Source organism: Geospiza fortis, unplaced genomic scaffold (genome assembly GCF_000277835.1).
Source record: "Geospiza fortis unplaced genomic scaffold, GeoFor_1.0 scaffold78, whole genome shotgun sequence".
NCBI classification, from domain to species: Eukaryota; Metazoa; Chordata; class Aves; order Passeriformes; family Thraupidae; genus Geospiza; species Geospiza fortis.
This window is the reverse complement of record NW_005054339.1, coordinates 4,092,296-4,114,821: the sequence shown is the minus strand read 5'-3', so window position 1 is coordinate 4,114,821 and position 22,526 is coordinate 4,092,296. Positions and strand designations below refer to the sequence as shown.

The 22,526-nt window shown below is 36.5% G+C and overlaps 1 protein-coding gene across 1 annotated transcript in view; it reads right to left on the bottom strand.

Moving 5' to 3' along the window:
• The window catches only part of CACNA2D3 (calcium voltage-gated channel auxiliary subunit alpha2delta 3), a 385,100-nt gene that overhangs the window by 8,684 nt on the left and 353,890 nt on the right, over window positions 1-22,526 (bottom strand). Inside the window, exons 31-34 of the mRNA XM_031058245.1 lie at window positions 17,763-17,838; window positions 14,287-14,339; window positions 12,697-12,752; window positions 9,213-9,324 (exon numbers count right to left, since the gene is read on the bottom strand). Coding sequence (XP_030914105.1) covers window positions 9,213-9,324; window positions 12,697-12,752; window positions 14,287-14,339; window positions 17,763-17,838 — 297 coding nt within the window. The remainder of the gene's footprint in view (window positions 1-9,212; window positions 9,325-12,696; window positions 12,753-14,286; window positions 14,340-17,762; window positions 17,839-22,526) is intronic.

Here is a 22,526-nt window from a genome sequence, read left to right as displayed (position 1 = left end):
ATTATGAGTAGAATATCAGAGTATTGTGCCAGCATATGTCCCTCCTGCATGTACATAATCATATCAATCATTTTCATGTGACAATAGAAAAGATCCTTTAAATACCACTTGTTTGCTCAGGCAGACAAATCCTACAAAGCATGGAAGAATTTCACTGTGAGTAGTTTGAACTGAAATAAACATAGGGCAATACTTTCAAATTGGCAATCTAAACAAATGCACAAAGATGTGAGGAAGTGTCTAAATTTCCATGGAACTCAACTTAGAGAGCCCTCAGTGGCCACTGTGGCTCTTGAGCATCACTGTAAACTCACCCTTTTCCCCCGGGGTGTTTCAGTATATTTTTTGTCTGCAAACCTCTATTAATGAACTTGGAGGATTTTGAATTAAGCTGAGTTGTAACTTTGGGATTACATTTCACATCTGTTAAATGTGATCTTTCCTACTTTTTACAGAAAAAAATAAAATATACCAGCATGAGGGCAGAGTAAATGGAAAATATTGTGCACGCTGCACTCAAATATGTGTTACTCACATAACTGTTGGTTGCAAACGTTCAACCCTAATGGTCTGGAACAAACTTTAAGAATTCAACTGGAGTGCAGATATCCACTTTGCTGTTTCCCAACTCCTATCATGTGCTTTCCAGGCTGCTGGACACATTTCCAACCCACATCTCTCTCGCTTATCACATTTTTGCAATGAATGAATGAAATGTTTACATCACAGTCAAGTTGTGCTACTTGTTTTTCGGGGGTTTTTTTGTGTTTTCTTCCCAAATAAATGATGACAGAGAATGAAATATCTAATGCAATTTGTAAAAATAATGTATGTGCCAATAACAACATTTCTGAGTGCTGGAGCAGTATATAAAGAATCAGCTAATGGTTCTCTCACATGAAAAGAGGCAGATAAACTTCCAGCCTCAGGCTTGAAATTGGATCCTGACCTCATGCTAGCAAAATATTGTCACCACATACAGCCTGACTGCAGTACAATTTGGTATCAGTGCAAACATACTTAGAGCAAAGTTTAGCACTGAGGATTTAGGTGAGCAGGGTCATCCTCACCATTCCTGTGCTGCTGGATGCTCAGAGCTCCATGGAGCTGTGCCATGGCTGGAAACCCCTCAGCTTCAGCCAGGACTCCCAGAAGCGCCCATCCTCGCTCACTCCCCACCAGGAGGGGATTCTTTCTCAATTAACTGATGCTCAGACAGGAGTACTTGACCAACTGTGTGTTAGGAATGCTGCAAACATCCAAAAACTTAGAGTGCACAGCCTTTAGGATGACAGAAGATCCTCAGTGTAGTGAGGCATTGGACTGTTAGTGACTTTTCTAGCGCAGCCACCTTTCCATACGAGGTGCAGGATAATGGAGAGTTTCAGACCTCCAGCTTTAAAATGTACTGGTAATTTTTTATCAAAGAAATCAAGACCAGAAATCCCATAAACTTTAAATATTTGCCAGCATTCATACCCCTGAACAAACTCAAGCTGAGTGTGACATGTGTGGGTCTCCACAAGCCGGGTGGGTACCTGGTTCTGGGCTCACAGTGACCAGGAGAGGAGACACAGTGACTGGTACAAAGCAAATCATATCAGAGACTCCTAAAGACTTTTCCTTTTCACAGTGACACCTGATTAACAAGACCACAACAGAGAGGTCAGGGAAGATAGGAAGATATCCAGACTGAAAAATGCAGCTCCACTGCAGCATGTTAGCAAATATGTGTTTTTAGCAGAGTTCTTTAGCTCTCTACACAAGTAGTTGTGGTTTGTAGTGAGAGACATCTCAGATTGTGTTTTTTTTAAATGCTAGGTTCTAAATATAACTTTTCTAAGCTAGGTTCTAAATATAACTTTAAGATTAAAAAGCAAGTTGATAAATTCTGGTTTAGGAAGGCTCACAGATATTATATGACATCATAAAAGTAACATTTAATTGCAAGAATTGGTAACTACTCTTTTCCACAACTTTAGGTCAAGTCTCATCAACATTAGGACTCTAGCTAGGAACCACACAATGGAAACTGAAGTATGAAAAGCAGAAATTACCAGGACATTCACATTAAAAGAGCAATAAATCCTGGACCTAAAGTCTCATTGGATGCGTCCACAGTGTGTTTTGCAAGGATGTTGTTAAATTATTTCTGTTAACATAAACTTTAGCAATGATTGAGAAGGCCACATCTGAAAAACTCAAGCACACTATGTGCCATCTTTTCCACAGCCAGCTACAACTCTGTATTGTTTTATCTAATTTACAAATGTTCCTTGCATGGCTCTCAAATCCTAAGATTCAAGCTGTTTTTCTAAGTTAAGGGCTTTAAAATATTCATTAAGCTATCCCAAACATTTTAGAAAGGAAACTGCTCCATGTAAAGATGTCTAAGTCATGTCTGCATTGTTTTACATCTGCCTATAATATGAATATATTACAAACTAAAATTAATGTTCCATTATTAACAATGCTTCACAAATGTGTCTGCCTTTAAAAATTCATTGTAACATTTCTCAATTTCAATCATCTTTTTCCTATCCCAAGCCATTGTTAATAAAAATAATATATATTACTACTGAGCTCTATACATTATGGCATACATACAACTTTTTAAATCCCTTGTCATTACAAAGCATCCTCTCATTGCATCAGCTAGTATCTATCATTTCATTAATATTTATTAATGCTTGTTTAAAATGTAAAATTAAGCTAACTTTTAAGTAGATTATGATTTATATTTTAATGGAGTACTGATTTTAACTATGAAGAGTGAATGGGTGCAGATCGCCACATTCCCCTGCAGAGGCTTTATTGGAGGTGGGGAGTTAAGCGAAAGAATGCACATCTCATCCTGCCGGTGAGAGAAAATCTGTAGCTAAACTTCATTTCCACTAAAATTCCAAGATTTTATGGTGCTTACAGAGGGAGACATAGGGTGGCAATCTGTGTACGAACAACTGAAATGCCCCAGAATTCAGCAAGCATACTAAAAATGTTCTGAAACAAAAAAAAAAGAAAAGAAAAAAACAAAAACCCCAAGCAAACAGAAATTCTCCAGCCTTGAAAACTGTCCAAGGGATTGTTAAACTGATGACTGGCAGGCACAAACCTGCCTGGTAACTTAGATATGTCTTGCCCTATTATTTTATATACCTTTTTTCTTAAATGAAAATAGTAATTTACAGTGTTTCCTGAACTGGTCATTCAAAATATACATTATCAAAGGGTAGAATTAAATTGCCCATACAGTGACTTTAAATTACACCTGCATGACAAACATTATAATCACTGGTGCCTTTGAAGTGAAGCAAAAGTTACTCAGCCTGCAAGTGGAGAAGTGTGGGTAACACACAATAAAACATTTTAAGCTAAGTATAAAGACCTTTAATAAACAATTCTAGCAGTTTAAATTGCATAATTTGATACTTTTTACAAGGAAAGAACAAGGAAAAAATATTTTTGGATCTTCTAGAGTTTTGGGGTTTTGGCTAAAATAAGTTTCTAGAAGTACTGCTGCTGCCTCAAGTTTAAAGACTTTTTAACAGCCATAAGTATTCTTCAAGTCTGGAAGATCTCCTTTTCAAAAGGGAAGTGCAAGATAATTCCATATACTTAGATTGTGATCCTCGAGACTTCAACAATGAACCACTGAGGCACGCAAAACGCAGAGTTTCCCTTCAAGATATTCCTTCAGCTCCACGCACATCTAAGAAATGTGCATAGAAATGAAAGAAATGAAGGACTGTTCAGCATTGTGAAGAGCAGCCCTGAGCAGTTTGGCTGCAGCACACCTGTGACCCAGCACGGGCACAGGTCAAAGCCATCCATGTGCCATCGTCCCGTGGGTACCGGGCACGGCAAAAGAACAGCGCAAAAATACACAGCGTGGGGAAATAGAGACAGCATCTCCCTCAGGATCATACAAGGTCCACGCAGTAAAAAAGAATAAAATCCAAAATGTCTTCTAGAAGATTTATCATTTAGAATCTAGAATCTATAATTTAATGCCCGAGGACAGACACAGGGACATTCAGAACACATCGATAGAGCTCCAAAAGAGAAGAAATCAGCCCTGGATGCTTTGGCTGGTTTATGTGGCAAGCTGGTTTGTTTAGAAGTAAACTAACTACATCTGAAAAGGCAAATGATTATTTATTTCATGGGAAATTGAACTGTGTATTTATTTTCACATTTTAAACATGATCAAGTACAGCAGTTTGGCAAGCTTCTACTGAGAAAGAAATGCGGAAATATTTTAGCAAATGGTGGTATGTCTCGAGATTAAGTGGGTTTTAAAAACCATTTCCATTTTAATGTCTGCAGATTGCACTGCTCCTGACACTAATATACTCATGCCCTGAGCAGTCTGCATCTAATTTGTGTTGTTATTTATCTGTTACTGCCAAATCTGTGCATTTAGTGGACAAGCCTGAAATTTGCCCTTATAAATCCACATGAAGGGTTCAGTGTCATCCTGATCTACACTTCAATTGCCATTTACCTCTTTTATTGACAATAAATGGCATTCAATGCCTAGTCTATGAGAAAGCAAGAGAAACAATTTGGTTTCTTGATGGTTCTTCTTGTTAACTTAATATCTGCTTACTAACATTCTATTGGGACAAATAGTTGATACATGGGACAGTGTTTATTCAAATAAGTAGTTCCTATACATTTTAACAGGCAATTTACAAATGATGCCCAACAAGGTAAATTCATTCATCTTTCATATCTGGCATAAGTAAAATATGCATAAATCTTTCCCAGGGTTAGGATGATTGCACCTAAATGCTTCCTTGCTTCCCTAGTGACAATATGGCTTTCTTATATTTACTTTCCTCTTTGTCTTAAGATTGTGAACAAAGGATCAACTGGAAACAAAACAGTTTCTTCGGGGTTTTGGTATTGACCTTGTAGACCCATGAGTGCTGCAATTAAAAGTGAAGGGGGATTTTTTTGGAAGTAAGGCCAGATTTTTGATCTTCATCCAAGTCCAATATGTCATCACATATGAACAGGAGAGGTTAAAAGGGCAAATTTTTAAGCATTTGACTGTGCAACTGCTGCCTAATCTGTATACCCACAGTTTTTACAGTGAACACACAAATTTGGCAACTATACACTCAACTGGCTCCTTGCAAATTTGAAACTTTACATATACGCTTAAAGTATAAATAGTCAGATGACTAAATTGCTATACTCACGTTCATGGCAGTTATAGCTGAAATTAATGGTATTTTCCTAAATAAAGCTAAATAAAAACATTTGAATTTTCATGCATAAATGAGATTTGCAATTAGACAAAACCATTTTTGTTTGTTCTACAAAGACATGGAGAATATACTAAAAAGACTATATAAAAAGACTATAAGACTATAAAAAGAATATACTAAAAAGGCAAACATTTTCTAATCAAATGTCTTAACACCCATCATCAATTCTATTTTATAACGTCTTTGACATTCTAAGGATTCTTTTCTTAGACCCTTTTACTGCAACTAAAATTTGTTATGATGATATTCCCAGAAGGGAAAATTGGCTAGAATATTGGGACAATACTTCATAAAACTACAGGCAGCACTGAGACATATAAAGTCTAATACTTCAAGCTTGATGTCTAATCAGAAACTCATCTCTGAGCAGCACCTTTAAAGCCCATACCAAGTACATCTGTCATTAGTGTAGTTCTGACTCACAGAAAGATTGCCAGTTGAGGCTGATAAAGAAAAAATATTTCTATTTAGCAATTAATTACTGTTAATGTTGAGGCTGTGATAGATCAGTCTATGATATAAGTTTTCAGAAGTAATGGAGTTTGTTTTTTATTAGGTTTTTTTTGCTATAAAAAGGAACAGCTTACTGGAAAATATGAAACCAATTCAGATTTTTTAAAAAATCCCAGTTTTTCTCTCTTGTTGACAGTGCTTAGAAAATGTGGGTTGACTTGTTTTTGATTGCTGTTTAAATAACAGATTAATTTAATAATCATTGGGATATTGAATAACAACAAATTATGGGGTGGGACAGCCAAACCCTGACCCTAATGACATTCTTATGTTAATTCTTATTTTCTTTTAGGCTCCTGCTTTCTTAATAAAACCTATATTTTTGAAAATCATTTTAAACGTTGTAATTTATCCCAAAGTAGTTTGCTTGTAAGAGATAAGTTTACATATAGGGAGTGCATTTTATATGTCTGTATATATTTATTGCCTGACTCAAAGCCTCCTTAGGTGTATAGGTGTCCTTCCATTGAATGAGTTCCCATTGAATGGCTGTAAATGTGAGCCAGCTGTTAAAAAAGTAATTAGCAGGTAGTCCTTTCTACTGTGTGATTTATTTTAGCATATTTCAATTTAAATCCAAGTGCCCATGATTAAATTTATGATTGGAAATGCTTATGAATTTTCATTACTGCAGTTGGTAACTGTCCCTCTATGCATGGGCAGAGTATTTCTACAAGATCAGCAACAGCACACCCACAACAGAATAAAACTGAGCCTCTGCCCCTCACCCTGTGACCTTGCTGGCTATGACTGTGACTTTGTTAGCAAAAACACAGTATTTGTGCCCCAAAATGTCTTATCTGAGTAACATTATATGGTTTCAATTAACATCAGTCATCATTTTTACTTCTACTAAGAGACTGTTGTTAGTCTCCTTTTTCAGACAAGGGCTCTATAGTAGTGCCTGGCACTGCAGGAACAAAAGCCAAGGACTGGGATATCTTTTGACACAAACTTGCTTAAAGCAGAGTGTTTGCACAACTTTTGCCTGCAAACCTCTTCACAATATACTGACTTTCAAGTAGTTTTTCAGTATTCCACAGTGTGCATAATCAGGTAAATATTTACAATTATCTTCTTCTATTTGCAATAAATATTTCCAATTATGTGTCACAGATTAACCTATAACATGATCCAAGGAGGACACAGAAAAGAATCCCACTGGCTCAAAGTGATGCTGCACAGGTTAAGCACCAGCACAATGTCAGCTCCAGACTTGCTGCTTTAAAGATTGAATCTGAATTCTGACTGATTGAGCCCACACTTCTGAAATTACAAATATTAAGCAATACACTTGCTTGTAAAGATATTTATTAGTACTGAGGCTATGAAACAGAAAACTGGGTCAGAAGATGTAGGTCTACAAAGGACTTTGGGTCAAATTCCTGAGCTGTTCTGCGGGAAAGTGTCCTGGGTTATAACAAAAATATTTGGAATCCAGTGCAGTCTGCAATCTTAGATGCAATTTGTAGATTGTTAATGACAGTGGGTAAACGGGATAACGAACAACTTTCCCATGAGAATCTAATAGTTCTTCTGGATTATTTCTTTAGGTTTTGCCATTGCTTGTGGAGAAAAAGAATGGGTGCCTTGAGATCAGTTTGCAACTTACAGGGTTTTCTTTTATTTTTTTTTCCACTGTGGAACACAAAATGTTTTTCTATGAAAAAGATCTTAGTGCATATTTTTTGAAATACTATAATTTTCACTAAACTCAGTTTCCAACTTGGTGCGTTCCAAGTATTGCAGAATTGTATTATTTTTGAAACTTATTTCCTTTGACCTGAAGTTACCTAGGAACACAGACTGAAATCTGCATTCCTTTGAGAAAACCTAGTCCTGTTAAATTAATCTTCTTTGCATGGAATCATGTCTGTTTGCAATATTTAAACAGAATCATTCAATGGTTAGGGTTTGAAGGGACCTTAAAAACCATCTGGTTCCAGCCCCCCTGCCATGGCAGGGACATCTTCCACTAGACCAGCGTGCTGAAAACCCCATCCAACCTGGCCTGGAACACCTCCAGGACTGCATGATAATTTGCAGAACTTCTCAGTAACTTTCTGTTAAATTATCACAAAATAAGGCTGCTTAAATTCTACAATGTTGGCACAAAGCACTCCCAGCAGTGTAACCTTCATTGTATTCGATATGTCAAGTGGAAAAATCACGACTTGATTTTGTTGAGTTTGTACTTTTCAGGCAGTGGGACCCATTGTTGCACTTAAAGGGTTCCAGAGCATCAATTTACAAAGCACTCTCATACTTCTATTCCACAAAGCCATATAAAACCAATTATTCATACTAGACATTAACAATTTCCTTCTACTTAAAAGTTGGTCAGTAGTAAATGAAAAGTGAATTTTAGCACTTAAAATTTATCTGCAGTGTACTTACTCCTGTTTCCTGTTTTAAAGTAATGAAAATATCAAGGACAAAATTTAGGAGTAAGTCCAGAAGCACACCTACTGACTTCAAAGTGAAGGTTTCACCTTTATTTGCTAATTGCATATTGATTTAACCTGGAAAGGAAGAGCTGTAACAATTTTTGTTTAATGTATAAATTCTTCCTGACATTTATATTGATAGACAAATTATTGCTGTAAATACTAATCTCCCTGGCGATGACAACCTCTCAGCATAAAGGAAATCCAATTAAGAGACTTATCAAAGTACAGGAATTTGCATAAACAATACCTATGCAATTTCACAATAAAAATGTAACAGTACTACAGTCAAAATGTCACAGCACGTGGGCACCAAATGCAGAGAAAATACATTTTCAGTGTGAAGGAGGAAAGCTAGACTGAAATCTTTCTCTTCTTTTAGCTCTATAAGGGACAAGTTTACAGGAGCACCGGTAGAAATGACATGACAGCCCTGTCATGTGAGATTTGTTATTATTAACTCAGCTTCCCAGCACTGGAAGTTTGGAGAATAGAGTTAATCGTCTCCCACTCTTTCAGACTAACAGTTCTAAGAAGGAAACTCTGTTTGGCATTCCAGTAAAACAACCAGATGTCACTGTACCACAAGGGAATTCCTAACCTATCCAGCAGGGTTTCACTCCTGGACAGGAGACTGAACAGCACTTACCTTTTGAATCTAAATCTTGCAGCCTGTGCCCTTAGAATGCTGCCTGCGTTTAGGAAAAGAATTAAAACATTCACTATTTGAAATGAACATAAACCTCTACCACTTTGACATTTTTTCTGGTAGAAAGCAATAGGCACGGCTTTAATTTAAGAGCATCAAAGTTTTAAGTGACCCCTGTAAGAGGAGAAATGACACCTTGACAGAGGTCAGTACCTAGGATAAAACACAACAGACTCATACATTCTTCAACACAGCCTCGAATAATTCAGTTTTATTGCTTTGTCACAAGCAGTTGTATTAAAAAAAATAAATATGGAAAGGGCTTACTTGAAACAGTCATCGCAAGCAATGTTCCCCGTGGTCTCCTTTATGGTGCGCTCGGAAACAAAGGCTGGGTACTCTGTGTCACAGGGCTCCAGGGTCTGCTTCAACCTCTGAGCTATAGGCACAGGAAAAAACATCTTGATGTTAACATGAGAGGAACAGCACACAAAATTGTGAACAACATGAGATGCTGTGTTACAGAGCTCGCAGAGAACGGAAATGTTACTCAGCTTCTGCCACCCTGTGAGATTTCCTAGGCAGTGCATAACTCTATTTTTTCAATTAAATTAAAAAAAAAGAAAAAGTTTATCCACAGAATGTAATTTTGCAAGATATTGCTGTTAAAGTAGTTATTAATGGTTTAGCCATTGCCAACCTACTTTACATTTATGCATGAGTTTTTATTCTTTCTGTGTAGATCCAAGATGGATTTACTGTCACTTTTATCTCAGTGGTGCTGTGCATCTCTAACCTTTATTCATGGGAGTTTACATTTATTTGGTATGTAAATTGTGGTATATTTTACTGAAGCCAAAACATCTATTTTATATTACAGTTTGGGAATCCTTGTAGGGTTTCATCAGTTAAAATAACTCTGTGGGTGGGAGAGACAGAAGAGTTACTTTACCCAACAGCAATGTTTGTTATCTGCTTCCCAAAATAGTAATAATTAAGACTCCATAGCACCTTTAATCTGAAGTCTTTGCAATGCAAGGAAAAAATGTCACTATTTCCATCCTAAAGATTGGGAAACTGAGTTACCAGGAAGCAGTGGGGCTGGTTCAAGGTCAAACTACGGGACAGCTGCTCTTCTGGCTCTCACTCTGAAGTATCTGTCACACAACGCTTCTCCCTCATTCCCTTTGTTTTTCCTCTCCACCCCTTCATTGTTCCTTAACACAGAGATACACTTTGCACATCAGCACAAATGTTAGCCCTATCTTAAACTAATTGCTAAGTGGGAAAACAAGATGAGGTATGACAAAAATAGATTACACAGAACAGGCTCTTGGGTTCGACAGACCTTCCCTGGAGATGATCTGTTTCAGAGTGAGTGGTGCATCCACTGAGCAGTGCCAGGGACCCACCACATCTGCATTTCCAATCACACCAGGGTAGGCATTTCTGAACTGTTCACACTTGTTGTATGTGATAAAAACCCAAAAACTTATTCCACCAAATGCACAGATCTCAAAGGAGGTACTAAAGCTGGTCAGAAAAGTTTTGTTATCTCTGATTTTTTCACTATGGTTGTGAGATGTTTAATAGTTCAGTATTTTTTAGAAAATTGTCTTGCTAGCTCTATTGCACCTTTTCCCTTTCTCTTCTGTTTTCCTTATCTGTTGTCAGGAATAACTGGAGTTTATCACCTGTGTTGTATCACCTCACTTGTATCAACATATGGCTTGTGTAACAAAGAGGTTGAAAAGATTCATTGGTCTCACATTTCCTGCACCTCACTGGAGTCCAGAAGATGATGGGGTTGTCCAAGGTTTAGGGGCTCTTCTCTCTCCTTTACAAATGTGATTGCAATTACAAGATCTTGTGTAGAAGTATTTTCCATAGCAGGGTTTGGCAAAGGAGCAGGTGTGTGTGGACCCTCCAGCATCTCCACAGTGTATCACATTCTATTAATGTCACAATTTCAGGGAGAAGCAATTTCTCCACTCGAGGAATTGATGGGTTTTTTCCCCCCCTGAGCTTTGGTAAATGTTCTTAAGTAAAAAATAAATGTGCAAGTTTGTTAATTTTAATTTCATAAAGTGCAGTCATAAATATGACAACTCTGGGTGGTAACATAGCATTACAGAAGACAATACCTAAGCATGTGCTTTTCTCTTCTGTTCTCTTGTGAAATATCTTCTGCTTTTTCCTCCTAAAATATGCTGCTTCCTAACAACCATCCCTTGTTACCTGCCCAGATATGAGCTGGGCAAGCACTACTCTGAAAATACTGAGATCCCAATGAGCATCTTGAGGGGATATTTCCAATACTCCTAACTCATCAAAGAAGTGGAGCAAGTGACTTGTGAAATTAAAACTTCACTGTCAACTAAACCATGAATGGAAATTTCTCAATAATACTGGTCCATCAAAGTGCTGCACTGATAGTTTTGTTTTAAGTAAAAGGAAGTTTGCAAGTTATTATTGCCTCTTCTGTAATGAGTGCACTCTCAAAACACAGCTCAGACATTCATTTTCATGAGCTGAAGAGAGATGTCATGTTTGAAAAATATTTTCTCTAGCATACAATGCAAGTTCCACTGGATGTTTCATGTCAGGCTATATTAAAACATATTTGTGCAGTACACTTGGAAAAAAAATATATTTCCTACACTGGCTGCTCTGGCTGCTCTGCAAGCACCAAGGACTAGGACAAGCACAGCTGCCACTCCTCAAGGAACAGTTTTGCATTTTCTGGGTCTAGCACAGCAAACCCGGCTGTCCTTCACAGCCTCAGTGTTAGGGATGGTTCTCTTCATGCTTAGGGAAATCACTGAACAGTTGGTCTTGGTTTTAGGGGCCTGACTGATATTTTATCTTCAGACAGGATATTATTTTGGCATAAAGACAGCCTAGTATCCAGGCAGTGCAAATATTAAATGAAGCCTAAAGCAGCAATTTTATCCCCTGCTTTGCTAAGAGATATGCAAATATGAAGCTGAAGAATTCAGTTTAAATTCTTACACCAGTCAATGACACACAGCACCATTTGCCTATTAAATTGTCACTTGAAGAGCACTGCTCTTGTAAAGTGGCCCTGTACTTTTGAGAAACACTTCTAAAAATGCCATGAAAAGTCTGTTAAAATATAGAAAGACAGCTTACACTGAAAACTTCCCATTCTTAGTGGAACTATTAAAATTTCCATTATTTCAAATGAAGCTTCTGCATTTAAAAAAATTATTTTGAATAAATTGAATTTTAATACATTTAATGTCTATTTATGAATGGAATAATAAAACAAAATACAGATCAGCCTTTTTTAGTATAAAATCTACTGTCTTAATCTTTAAAAATAATTTTTGTATGAAATAGTAGAGACGGTCATATTTCTGTACACTTTTTTTGAAATGGCATTTTCCAGCACAATAACTCCACTACATTTTATGGCAGCTCTAGAAAAAAAAAAAAAGTTGTATAACTAAAGTAGTGTAATTGCTTTATTCACAAAGATTGTTTTGGAATGAAGAGAAATGTTTTTAAAAAACATATTTAATTATTTTCTACAATTTTAACTTTTCTGCTATAGTAGTGTGCTGTGTTCCCAGAGTGCACACAAGCACTTACTGGTTATTCACAGAAGATCTTAATTCTCTTGTGTTTTAGGAAACATTAACAAAGAAGAGAATGCTGGCATGGGAGGAAAACTATTATCAGATGTTTATTATTTAATCTGAAACAGTGTACACACATCTGAATTTCAAAAGTCCTAATTACTCTAGATATTTCTGCCATTATGCCAGGAAAAAAAAATCACACTTACCTTTAGCTGTTAGATCAGAGTGCCACCAACTGCATAGATTAAATTCCACAAGGAACCTGGAGAAATTATTAGAGTTTTCACATTACCCCACAGAATGTTTTCCAAATACTAAACTGGCAGTAGCTTGATAACTTTAATCCCATTTTAAATAAAAGCTAACACAGAACTGAAATTCAAGTTACTGGCATAACTCTGGGATTAGCACCTACTCCTATTCTCATATTTTTACTGGGTTATTTTTTTACTTCTGAAAACTTATTCTGAAATTAACCCCATCAATAAATCATAGATTTACCTATTTTTAATTTAAAATATTGATTGTCTTTGGAATGTTCATTAAAACTCTCAAAGCATGGCAGCACACACTATTTTTGCTCTTGAACATTATTTCTTCATCATGTGGGTATTTTGAATCTAGTAAAATGCCATGGGGTTATAACTGTCCTGGCTACCACACAGGAGCACACATAAAATAGTTTCTTTTATTAATTCTCAAATTGAAATAATAAAGCTGTTTTATTTTGAAGAGCAGAAGAGATTAACCATTGTCTAATCAACTCTAACTAAATTGCAAAGAACACAAAAATACAGCATGATTTACTTGGAAGAATGGACTGAAAAGTATCAGCCAATCAGTTGTTGTAAAGTAAAGAATGTGAAACCAACATTCAGTTCATCATATGCTCATTAATTTACAATACTTATAAACATAGAAGGTTTCTTAACATTTCCAAAGCTGTGAAATGTAGCATCAGTCTCATTTTAACACAATGTATTTCCCTTATAGTCACTTAGAAAGCTGCTTTTCAGATCAATCTCTGCCCTCTGGCAGCAGCCATTCATTTAATTCTCCTTAACTCTTATTCTGAACTTTGAAAAAAGCTCATACAATTTAAAATTAAACAAAATGATTACAAGGAAAAATCAGGTTTATGTCAGTAAAGATAAAATTCACTCATATCTGCAGCTCCGCTTTCAGATCAGAAGAATAATAAATCATATAGCTTAATAACACAACACATTTTAAGGCTTCCTCTTCTCCATGTGATATTGTTATTTCTTAGGCACCTTCTCGTGAAGATAATGATCATTATGAATTAACTATTAATTTTAGAAGAATTAATGGAGATAGAGAAATTCAGCAACATCCAAGTACACCTTATCTGGCACTGTAATGGGTCCTTCCTACAGAATTTTATGAAGTGACAAACCATCCAGTGAGTCAGGGTAACAAGTTTTTCCTCTGACAGCAGCCCACCCAAGCAGCATCACAAACAGTCAGACATGTATCTAAAATTTAACAGTAAGAAATTTGGGTTGTGTATTGTGATCTGCTAAACAAAGCCATGCAGATATAAGTGAAGACCACGAGTGTGATAAAAGTGAAAGTGCAGTCATGCAGCCAAAATTCTCTCAGATTTCAAAAATGCAAAATGGAAAAAAAGGACAAATATTAATATATTTAAAATCGTCCAAGAAAAGCAGCACAATGCACATACAGTGCAAAAGGTAAAAATACTAATATTAAAAAGTACAGAAATTTAGTAATTCATAGAAATATTTGTTACATTTTTGATGAAATCTACTTACAAGACAAGTTCAGTCATAATCCACTTTACTGCAGCAAAGAAGGCGTTATAAGGCTGGAGAGAAGAAACTTATTTAATAAAAAGTCAAAACATGCAGCATTTATAGCTTAACTGAATTCTTCATGTAAAAACCATCCTTTAGATATTCAAATGCATATGGAGCATAAACCCCCCCTTTTTTAAGGCTCAAGAAATATTATTATACCGATTATTAAAATGCATAAGTAATGAAATTTTCTTTTTATAATACTTGGTCATATGCACAGATTATCAGTGGAAAAAGGAAAGTTTTTGCAAATGATTCTTAAATCTTTAACCTCTAGGGGTTCCTATTTCCCAGGCTATTGCTGGAGGAACAGCTCGGGCAGATAAAATGAGCTTTTCTTGGGCTGCAATTCACAGGCTTGCCTCTCTATAATGCAAATCTCTATTCATTACCTCAGCCTCATTAGGCTCAGAAAAGTCTGAATTTACCTAAATGTTCATCTGTGTCATTTGACAGTCCAGTTGTAAGTACTTTAAGAAGTTTTTTCCCTCCTCCCTCTGTTTTTCTGGATCATAACAAATACAGCAAATCCTCTGAAAATCCTCTGTTGACAGTACTTCTAATACATTCTGAATATTTCATTTCTGAAAAGACTATTAATAGGATTAATCTTCCATGAAAAAAAAAGCCAGGCAGAAAAGTCAGCTTCCAGAAATTTGGAATTTCTCCTTGTCTCCCTCATCTTTGTTAGGATGTCCTAGTTGCATAAAATTCTGCCGACTCTGTTAGATGCAAACAGAGTATTTTAACAAATAGAAATCACAATGACAGAACTCCTCAGATATCTAAAATCATGCGGAACCACCCCAAAGCAGCACTCACTGAAGCAGTGCTGTTAGGCAGAGCAGTAACAGGACAACTAAAATTTTCAGGGGCCACAGAGGAAACTTTTGTGCAGGGCTGAGGATTCAGACCCAAAGGACTCAGTCAGTGCCATGGAAGGCTGAGATCCCAACCCAGCAGAATGCAAAATGTCTGAGACAGGAAAGATTTTCACCTGTGAAGCCCTATCTTATAGGAAAAGATAAAGAACTACAAGACTTTCCTGGAGATGAAAGAAAAGAAAATGTCAACCCTGTGGGACATCTTATTTATTTTCAATCCAAATCAAAACACCTGAAATTTCATGCCCAAGTAATTAAATTTGCTGTATACTTTTGTTTTCATAATGGCAAATTTCATGTAAAACAATGTATTTGTTATTACTTATGAAGAATACCTATTTCATGTGAAATATACCATGTGTTTTAGTAACTATTTAAATACTAGAAATTAATTAAAATTTCAAACCCCAGTGTATCTGAAAGAATTCATTAATGTCTACAAAAAACGAAAAAAGTATTTTGTTTTGAAATTCCAGTGGAAAAAACATGTAACTACATTGGTATAAATACATTCTCATGAAATGTGATTTTACTCGAGAGCCTTTTCCACTCACAGACAGTTCCTTTAAAAACTGCAACAAAAACTGCAGGAGTTTTATTCTCTCTACATATTTAAAGCACCATTGAGAGCTAAAACAATTTCGTTCTGTGGCTCCATGGCACAGCTACATTTGCAACAAAGTGGTTCTATGGAGAATCATGTAGGTCTTGGAGCAATTAAAACAAAAGAAGTGCTAAATAACAAATTATTTATCTGGAGAGGTGTTAAGAAGAAATCCTATTCTGATAAAGGAATGGACCAGGTGATCCATAAGTGTAGTCCATCCCTAATTTATCACCTCACACCCACAGCCTAAAAGGCTGGGATAGAATCTCTGATACCTCTTCTCCATGCTATTTAAAATAGGAACTTTTTAGGGAGTTTCCATCTTGTCCCTGTTTCTATTCCTCTATGAAACCATAATTCTCAACAGGAAGGATAAACATTTGTAAGCAAACCTTTTGCTTAAGCAGAAATTATATTGCTTACTGTCTAATAACCTGATATGCAAAAAACTGGGCAAAAAAAAAGAAACAAGAAAATGAGGAATCAGCCCTATGTGTCTTTAATACAAGGTCTCTTTATACTTTCTCAATAGTCATGGTTGATAGAAGTGACCGAATCAACAGGAAAATAAAAACCTAAAACTCTGTTCATCTTTCATGCTGAGGATCATCAAAACTCTCTTGAGGTTTAAAAAGCTTGACTATCTTTAAATTAAAAAAAATCCTTGACATATCTCAGTGTATCCCATAACAGATACAGGGGCTTTTTCCTGGATATCCTAGGCAAAATTTGGAATAATAAAAAAACACCTTTTGGATTAGAGCCCACTTTTTAAGGGATAATGCCTCAGCTCTACATGCTGAATGCTTAGGCAAACTGAAGTCCCAAGTCTTTGCATAGAAGGTTTTTGTTAAGAGCTGTAATATAATTTAAGATATTTCATGCAAATGTGTTTCACAGCAGCCTGTTCTATTTCACTCATTGCAGTCTAGTATTTATGATGGGAAGATGGTCTTTTTCAGGGTTCAGACTTTAGTGGATAACAAACTGATAAATGCTGTAAGTCCAGGCATATGAAAAACAGAATCATGTAAATACCTAAATTAAAACATCCCCAAATGTACACAATTATTAAAGAGTGGGTTTTTGGTTTTTTCCTAGTTAGATCTATATTTTTCTAGTTAGTGCATTTAAAAATAAATATTTCAGGTTAACTTTTCCAGACTGGCAAAATTGCCAGTGTTTTGCTGCTGTTCTATTTACTTAAAAGGTTTTTTTGCTATTATTGTCATCTCTTTGTGAAAACAGTTCCTTTTAAATATGCAAAACCTCTATCTAACACCTGATCAGTTCTGATAGATTATTACAGCAATCAGTAAAATGGATGCATGGTCACAAAGTACCCTTGGGGTATTACCCTGATAGAGGATTTAGCAATAAGGAAGTGTTGCCTTGGCAAGACCCAGGTTGTCTCTAATCCAGCCTGGCAGAGGGACAGGGTTTGTACTCATATTGCAGCACAAAGGTTTAAATGCATCGAAGTCCTGCTATAAAAGACATGTTTAAATACCAGGAAGAAGGAATTGGTAAAATCACTGACTTGCATGCCTTGTCAATGAACCATTCCTTTTGTATAAAAAAAATTCTCAAATTTTAATTACATATTTACATAGAGAAAAGGCATATGTGATTCCAGTCCCCCAGACAAAACAAAACCTTTAGCCAAATTTACAAATTCCTAAGAAGGCAAATTCATACACTGCAAAGAACTTTCTGACAGACCCTCAGAAATGGTGGCCCAGCATTAAAATGATTGAACTTGAAAAAACAGAACATGTTGCGTTCATTTATATGAACCACCCTTTATATGCTCTGGGATAAACACGAGAGCTGTAAGCATTCCAAATCACAACAACAGTTTTACAGTGGCCATGAAATATTTGCAGCAATTTTCTTTGATGGTGGCATGGAAAGATGCTCATGAGAGGTGCTGTACTTACGTCCAGTAAGCTATGGGCACTGTCGCTACTCTCTTTGTTTGTCCTGCACATGGCCTGGTAGTCATAAAGAGTAATTCTACAGGGAAGAACAGAAAACTGCTTGACTAAAAGAAGAAAACACAGTGGAATAAAAATTATTATATGGAACATACTGCTCACAAAGTGGACAGGAAAATAAAAATTGTAACAGCTGGTGGGGGAAAGAGGGAATGGGATCGTTAAAATACAGGTTACATGGAAGAGTGCAAGAAATGCTGTGAAAATTTTGTAAGGATTTTGGCAGACTACAGAACAAAGCAAAAGCATAACTGGGAGGAACCAGGGAAGATATGCAGAGAGTGTAACACACAATGGCATAAACAATGTGGGGAGGAGGAGAATACACATCCAACACAATGCTTAAACAATTGGTTCTGGACTAAGATCAGCACATTGAGCCCCAGAAAGTGAAAGAGCCTATGCATTTGAGAGGCTTCTCACAGCTGACCACTCAAACTTCAGTAAAAGCCTAAATGCTCTTCTACAGTCCCAGCATCTCAGTGCACAACTGCTTTGAACATGGCATTGCTTCTGAAGGAGACAGAGGTGGAATTTCAGTGCATTGACAGTACAGATACTTGAAGCAGGATGGACCTTTGCTTATTTTCATGAAGGCAAAATATTCCAGATACTTGCTGTAATCAAGTTATGCTAGAAGCCTCCTCAGATGCATAGTAAACAGGGAAATTTACTTATGCTTGCAATCTTACTCATCATTGAAACACTTCAGAGATCTAAATGTAAAATCCAGAACTCAGAGCTAGTACATGGAATTATTGTGATTATTTCTCTAAATCTGTCCGTAGAACAATCAATAAACTTTTTCCATCCACATAGACAAAACACTTAAAATCTGTAGCAGATGTAAAGAATCTTTAACTGATAATTTGCAACAAGTGTAAATATATAGAACTCACTACTGTTATTTGAAATATTGCCATTTGACTTGTGCATCATCAGGGGGACAAGGGAACACAACTGGACAGAAATGGTTAATAGAGGTATGAGATGGGACTAAAATGTTTTGCAATGTGTGCCTTGCTTCTAAGTGGAGAGAAAAGCACACAAATTCAGCTACACAGAGGATGTCCCAGAAGCTGCCAAAACCAGGTCATGAAATGCACTCAGCATCACCATGAGGCATCCTGCACTGCATGCCATGAAACCTTGCAAGCTGTACCAATAAAATGTTGTATTCCATTGTGGTAGAGACTATATATTTTTTTCTGATCTAATTTTGTGACAGCGATCATCACTAAAAGCTTCTTTATTATGTCTATATTTTCTTTCTGGCTTACAGACAAAATCTCTAATATATTGGATGTCACAGCTTCAACTGAACATTTAGCACATGGTCATACTGCTTACATCATTGTTTTTCTCTTTTGCTGAGAATAGCAGTGCCTAGGAAGGCATTGTTGTGTGGACTGGCAGAGAGAGGCACATGGGAGACAAAACATAACTAGAGACCTAAACATGGTGTGAGTCGCACACTGACCATCCTTGGCAGCATCCCGCCCACGGCCAGATCCGCGCACCCAGATCTGCCAAGACAAACAGAGCAGTACACTTTGTAAGCTGTGCTGCCTCTGTGGCATGCAGAAATACACCACTTCCCCTAGCTTTGCCCTTCCTTCTTCTTCATCCTTTAGCCATGCTCAGGATCCAGCCCCTGGAAAGGAATTTCTAGAGCTCAGCCTTTCCAGCCTTATCCACTATTTTATTCCTTGGGATCCAAGCACGGTGGTGCCGTGTGTGCACTTGGACCACCCAGTGATGGAGGCAAGAGATAAATGCATAGAAAAGGGCAGTGTAGAAGTGTTCATGTGCTCTGTGCAGAGTATCAAGAAATTTCATGTGGATTTCCATATGCATGAAAGAGTCCCATCTTGCTTCATTTAATACCTAGCCTCAGAAGCAGAATACATTCTTTTGTCTGTATTCATTGTAAATGTTTTTTTCAATATATTTATTAAGCTTGGTTCCATGTTTGAAAGTGTAATCAATGTCTCAACTTTGAGTTTCAGACGGCAAAACTTCATGGTCAACCAGTAGACTTCATTATTCTGCTGCACAGTGTTAATCAACTACTATTATAATACTATTATATATATACTAGTATATATATATGCACTTTTATACCATTCTATATATATATAGAATATATATACTACTATAATGTCATGCAAAATATCTATTATAATTTGAACTTAATTTTTGATATTGACTAAAGCCTTTCTGCCCTCAGTATTTGAATTTGGATTATATTTCTTATGTAATTATTGCATTCTGATAGAGTCAATAGTTTCTTTCAATGCTCAAAGATAAAAATGTATTAAAAGATGGAAATATGTACTCCCAAAAATAACCAGAAATATAATTAATACTAACCCCCAACATGTGAGGTTATATTTATTGTAGGTTGTCTTATGTTATTGCAGGGAGTATTCAGCAATCTAAGATTGCACTATGATTAAGGGAAAGAAAACAAACAAATAAATGTACTTAAAACACTCTTCATTTAACAGGGAAAAAACTAATAAATTTTAGAGTAATGGCAGAAGTAAAGAGTTTTAATGGACAACCTAAAAATCATGTGGATCACTACAGAACTTGGAAAGGCTTGATATCATCTGTGGATAATATTGGTTTTAGTTAGATGAGTTTAGTTTGAGCAGATATATTTGAATCTTCCAGTGTGAAGGTTCTGGTTCAGGAAAAATGAGAAGATGAGAAGTCAGCTAATGTATCCAGGTTTAAAAAAAGGTAAAACAAAAATGAAAACAAAAAACAAAAACAAACCAAAAAAACCCCAAAAAACCAACCAACCAACAACAACAAAAAACAAACAAACAAACAAACAAACAAAAAAAAAAAAAACACCAAAACCAAAAGGAGCAAATGCTTAGAAAGGTACATAGCTTTCTGAACAAAAGTATGGAATAAGTTTCAGGTTTAAAACAATGCATTGTTGTCTCAGTAACTTTCAAAGTGTGCTGTTCAACACCTAGCTCAAAGTTTCTAAAGATTATTCAAACAACTACAGCACAGCATGTGCAAAATATATCAGTGAAATAATTACTTCAAAATGTTCTTAAAAGACCTGGAAAGAAGTAAGAATTTTGTAACACACTTCAAAGATCAGCGGATGAAGCTGAAAACCACATTGAATCCTGAACACTGTAACATACTGAACCAGTTCCCGATTCTCTCTCCCTAGGAATGGTATTATAAGGGTTCCAAGGCATTCACTATTTCAAATCCAGTTGTTTTGGTTTTATTCTTATAACAGGGAAGCAAAAGCCTTCCAGCCCTATTCCTTGTGTAAAAGGTAGGAGAGCATTTGTAGTCCAAGCAGTTGCCTAAGATGCTGTAGTGTTCCTGTGCTCAAGCGTCATTTCCAGGGTTTTGTTTTACTGCTAAAGTCTTTCTAAGATTTTAGAAAATAGACTTTCTTCTCACTCAGATACACTTAATCCAGTGTTGCAAAAGAAAGGCTTCCAGAGCACCCTTTCTGAAGCAATTGTATTTCAGCTTTAAGTAACTGTTTGCAGCTGACCATGCTGTGTCCAACTGATCATAGTGAGGGAACACAACTTCCTAAGCCCACCTGTGTGCCCAATCCATGCTCTGTATCACAGCACCTCCCAGGGGAGCTCTGCTCTTGCTACAGAGGACATTCCTGAGACTTTCTGAAACCTCCACACTGTCACCCTCCACACCTGAAGTCCAGAGACCATTTGTGTTCAGCATCAGCTATTTAGCACAACCAAAACATGCATTGTCAGTTTATGTAACTTCAGCAGCCAAACACATCTTACTGAAAACCCTTTTATTGTCAATTTCCTGATACAGTAAATTCCACTCTCCTACTTTGCAATGTACTTACAATTGAGTACTGAATCTGGTTCAAGAAAATTAAACTTCCAAGACCTACCAGCAGCACAGGATATATTGGCATATGTACACTCATTGCTTTCAGCCAGGTTTTCATCACACCCATGGATGGTAGTATAAAATACCCCCAATGACAATTGTAGCAGCTGAAAGGTCTTCAATGCATAAAATTTCAAGTGTTTTGTCAGCAGTTCAAGATTTGGTGGGTTTCAAATAACGTGTAGGAATAATAAGCTTTTTACCATGGAAGTGAACATCCAGTCTATAGGAAAAGTGCTTTAAAGAGCTGAACAAAGCAAGCCAATAATACAGAAGTCCTAATTATTGACCCTATGCTTTATTAAGTAGTCTGTGGAAAAATTAGTGATGACTATAGCTAGATTGTGGTGGAAAGATGTTCATAACTCAGCCCTAAGAGGGAAAGAGGGACAGTGCTGAATGGTGTGAAGAACAAAGCAGTTTCTAAGCCTAGAGAGGCTCCTGTGGGGAGATTGCAGGACACTGTAGGAAACCCCAGACTGTTGCTGCTCTGGCTCTCACACCTGCACTGACAGACTATTAGTGTCCAGAAGCTGCCAGGGTAATACCTTTCACCAAAATCAGTGGGAAGAATAAAACTAAATTACAGCATTTTGACAAAACAAACTTGTCATCACACATCTTCGCTTTTATTGCTCAGCTATTCCCAATTGCCAATGTTCTCAAGGAATAACATGTATAAAAACTGCAACTCATCCTGTGTTTACAGAATATGGGATGAGAATTCCTTTATGTAACAAATATGTCTGCGTTTCTCCTTAAGTGTATCAACTGATTCTGTATATGGAT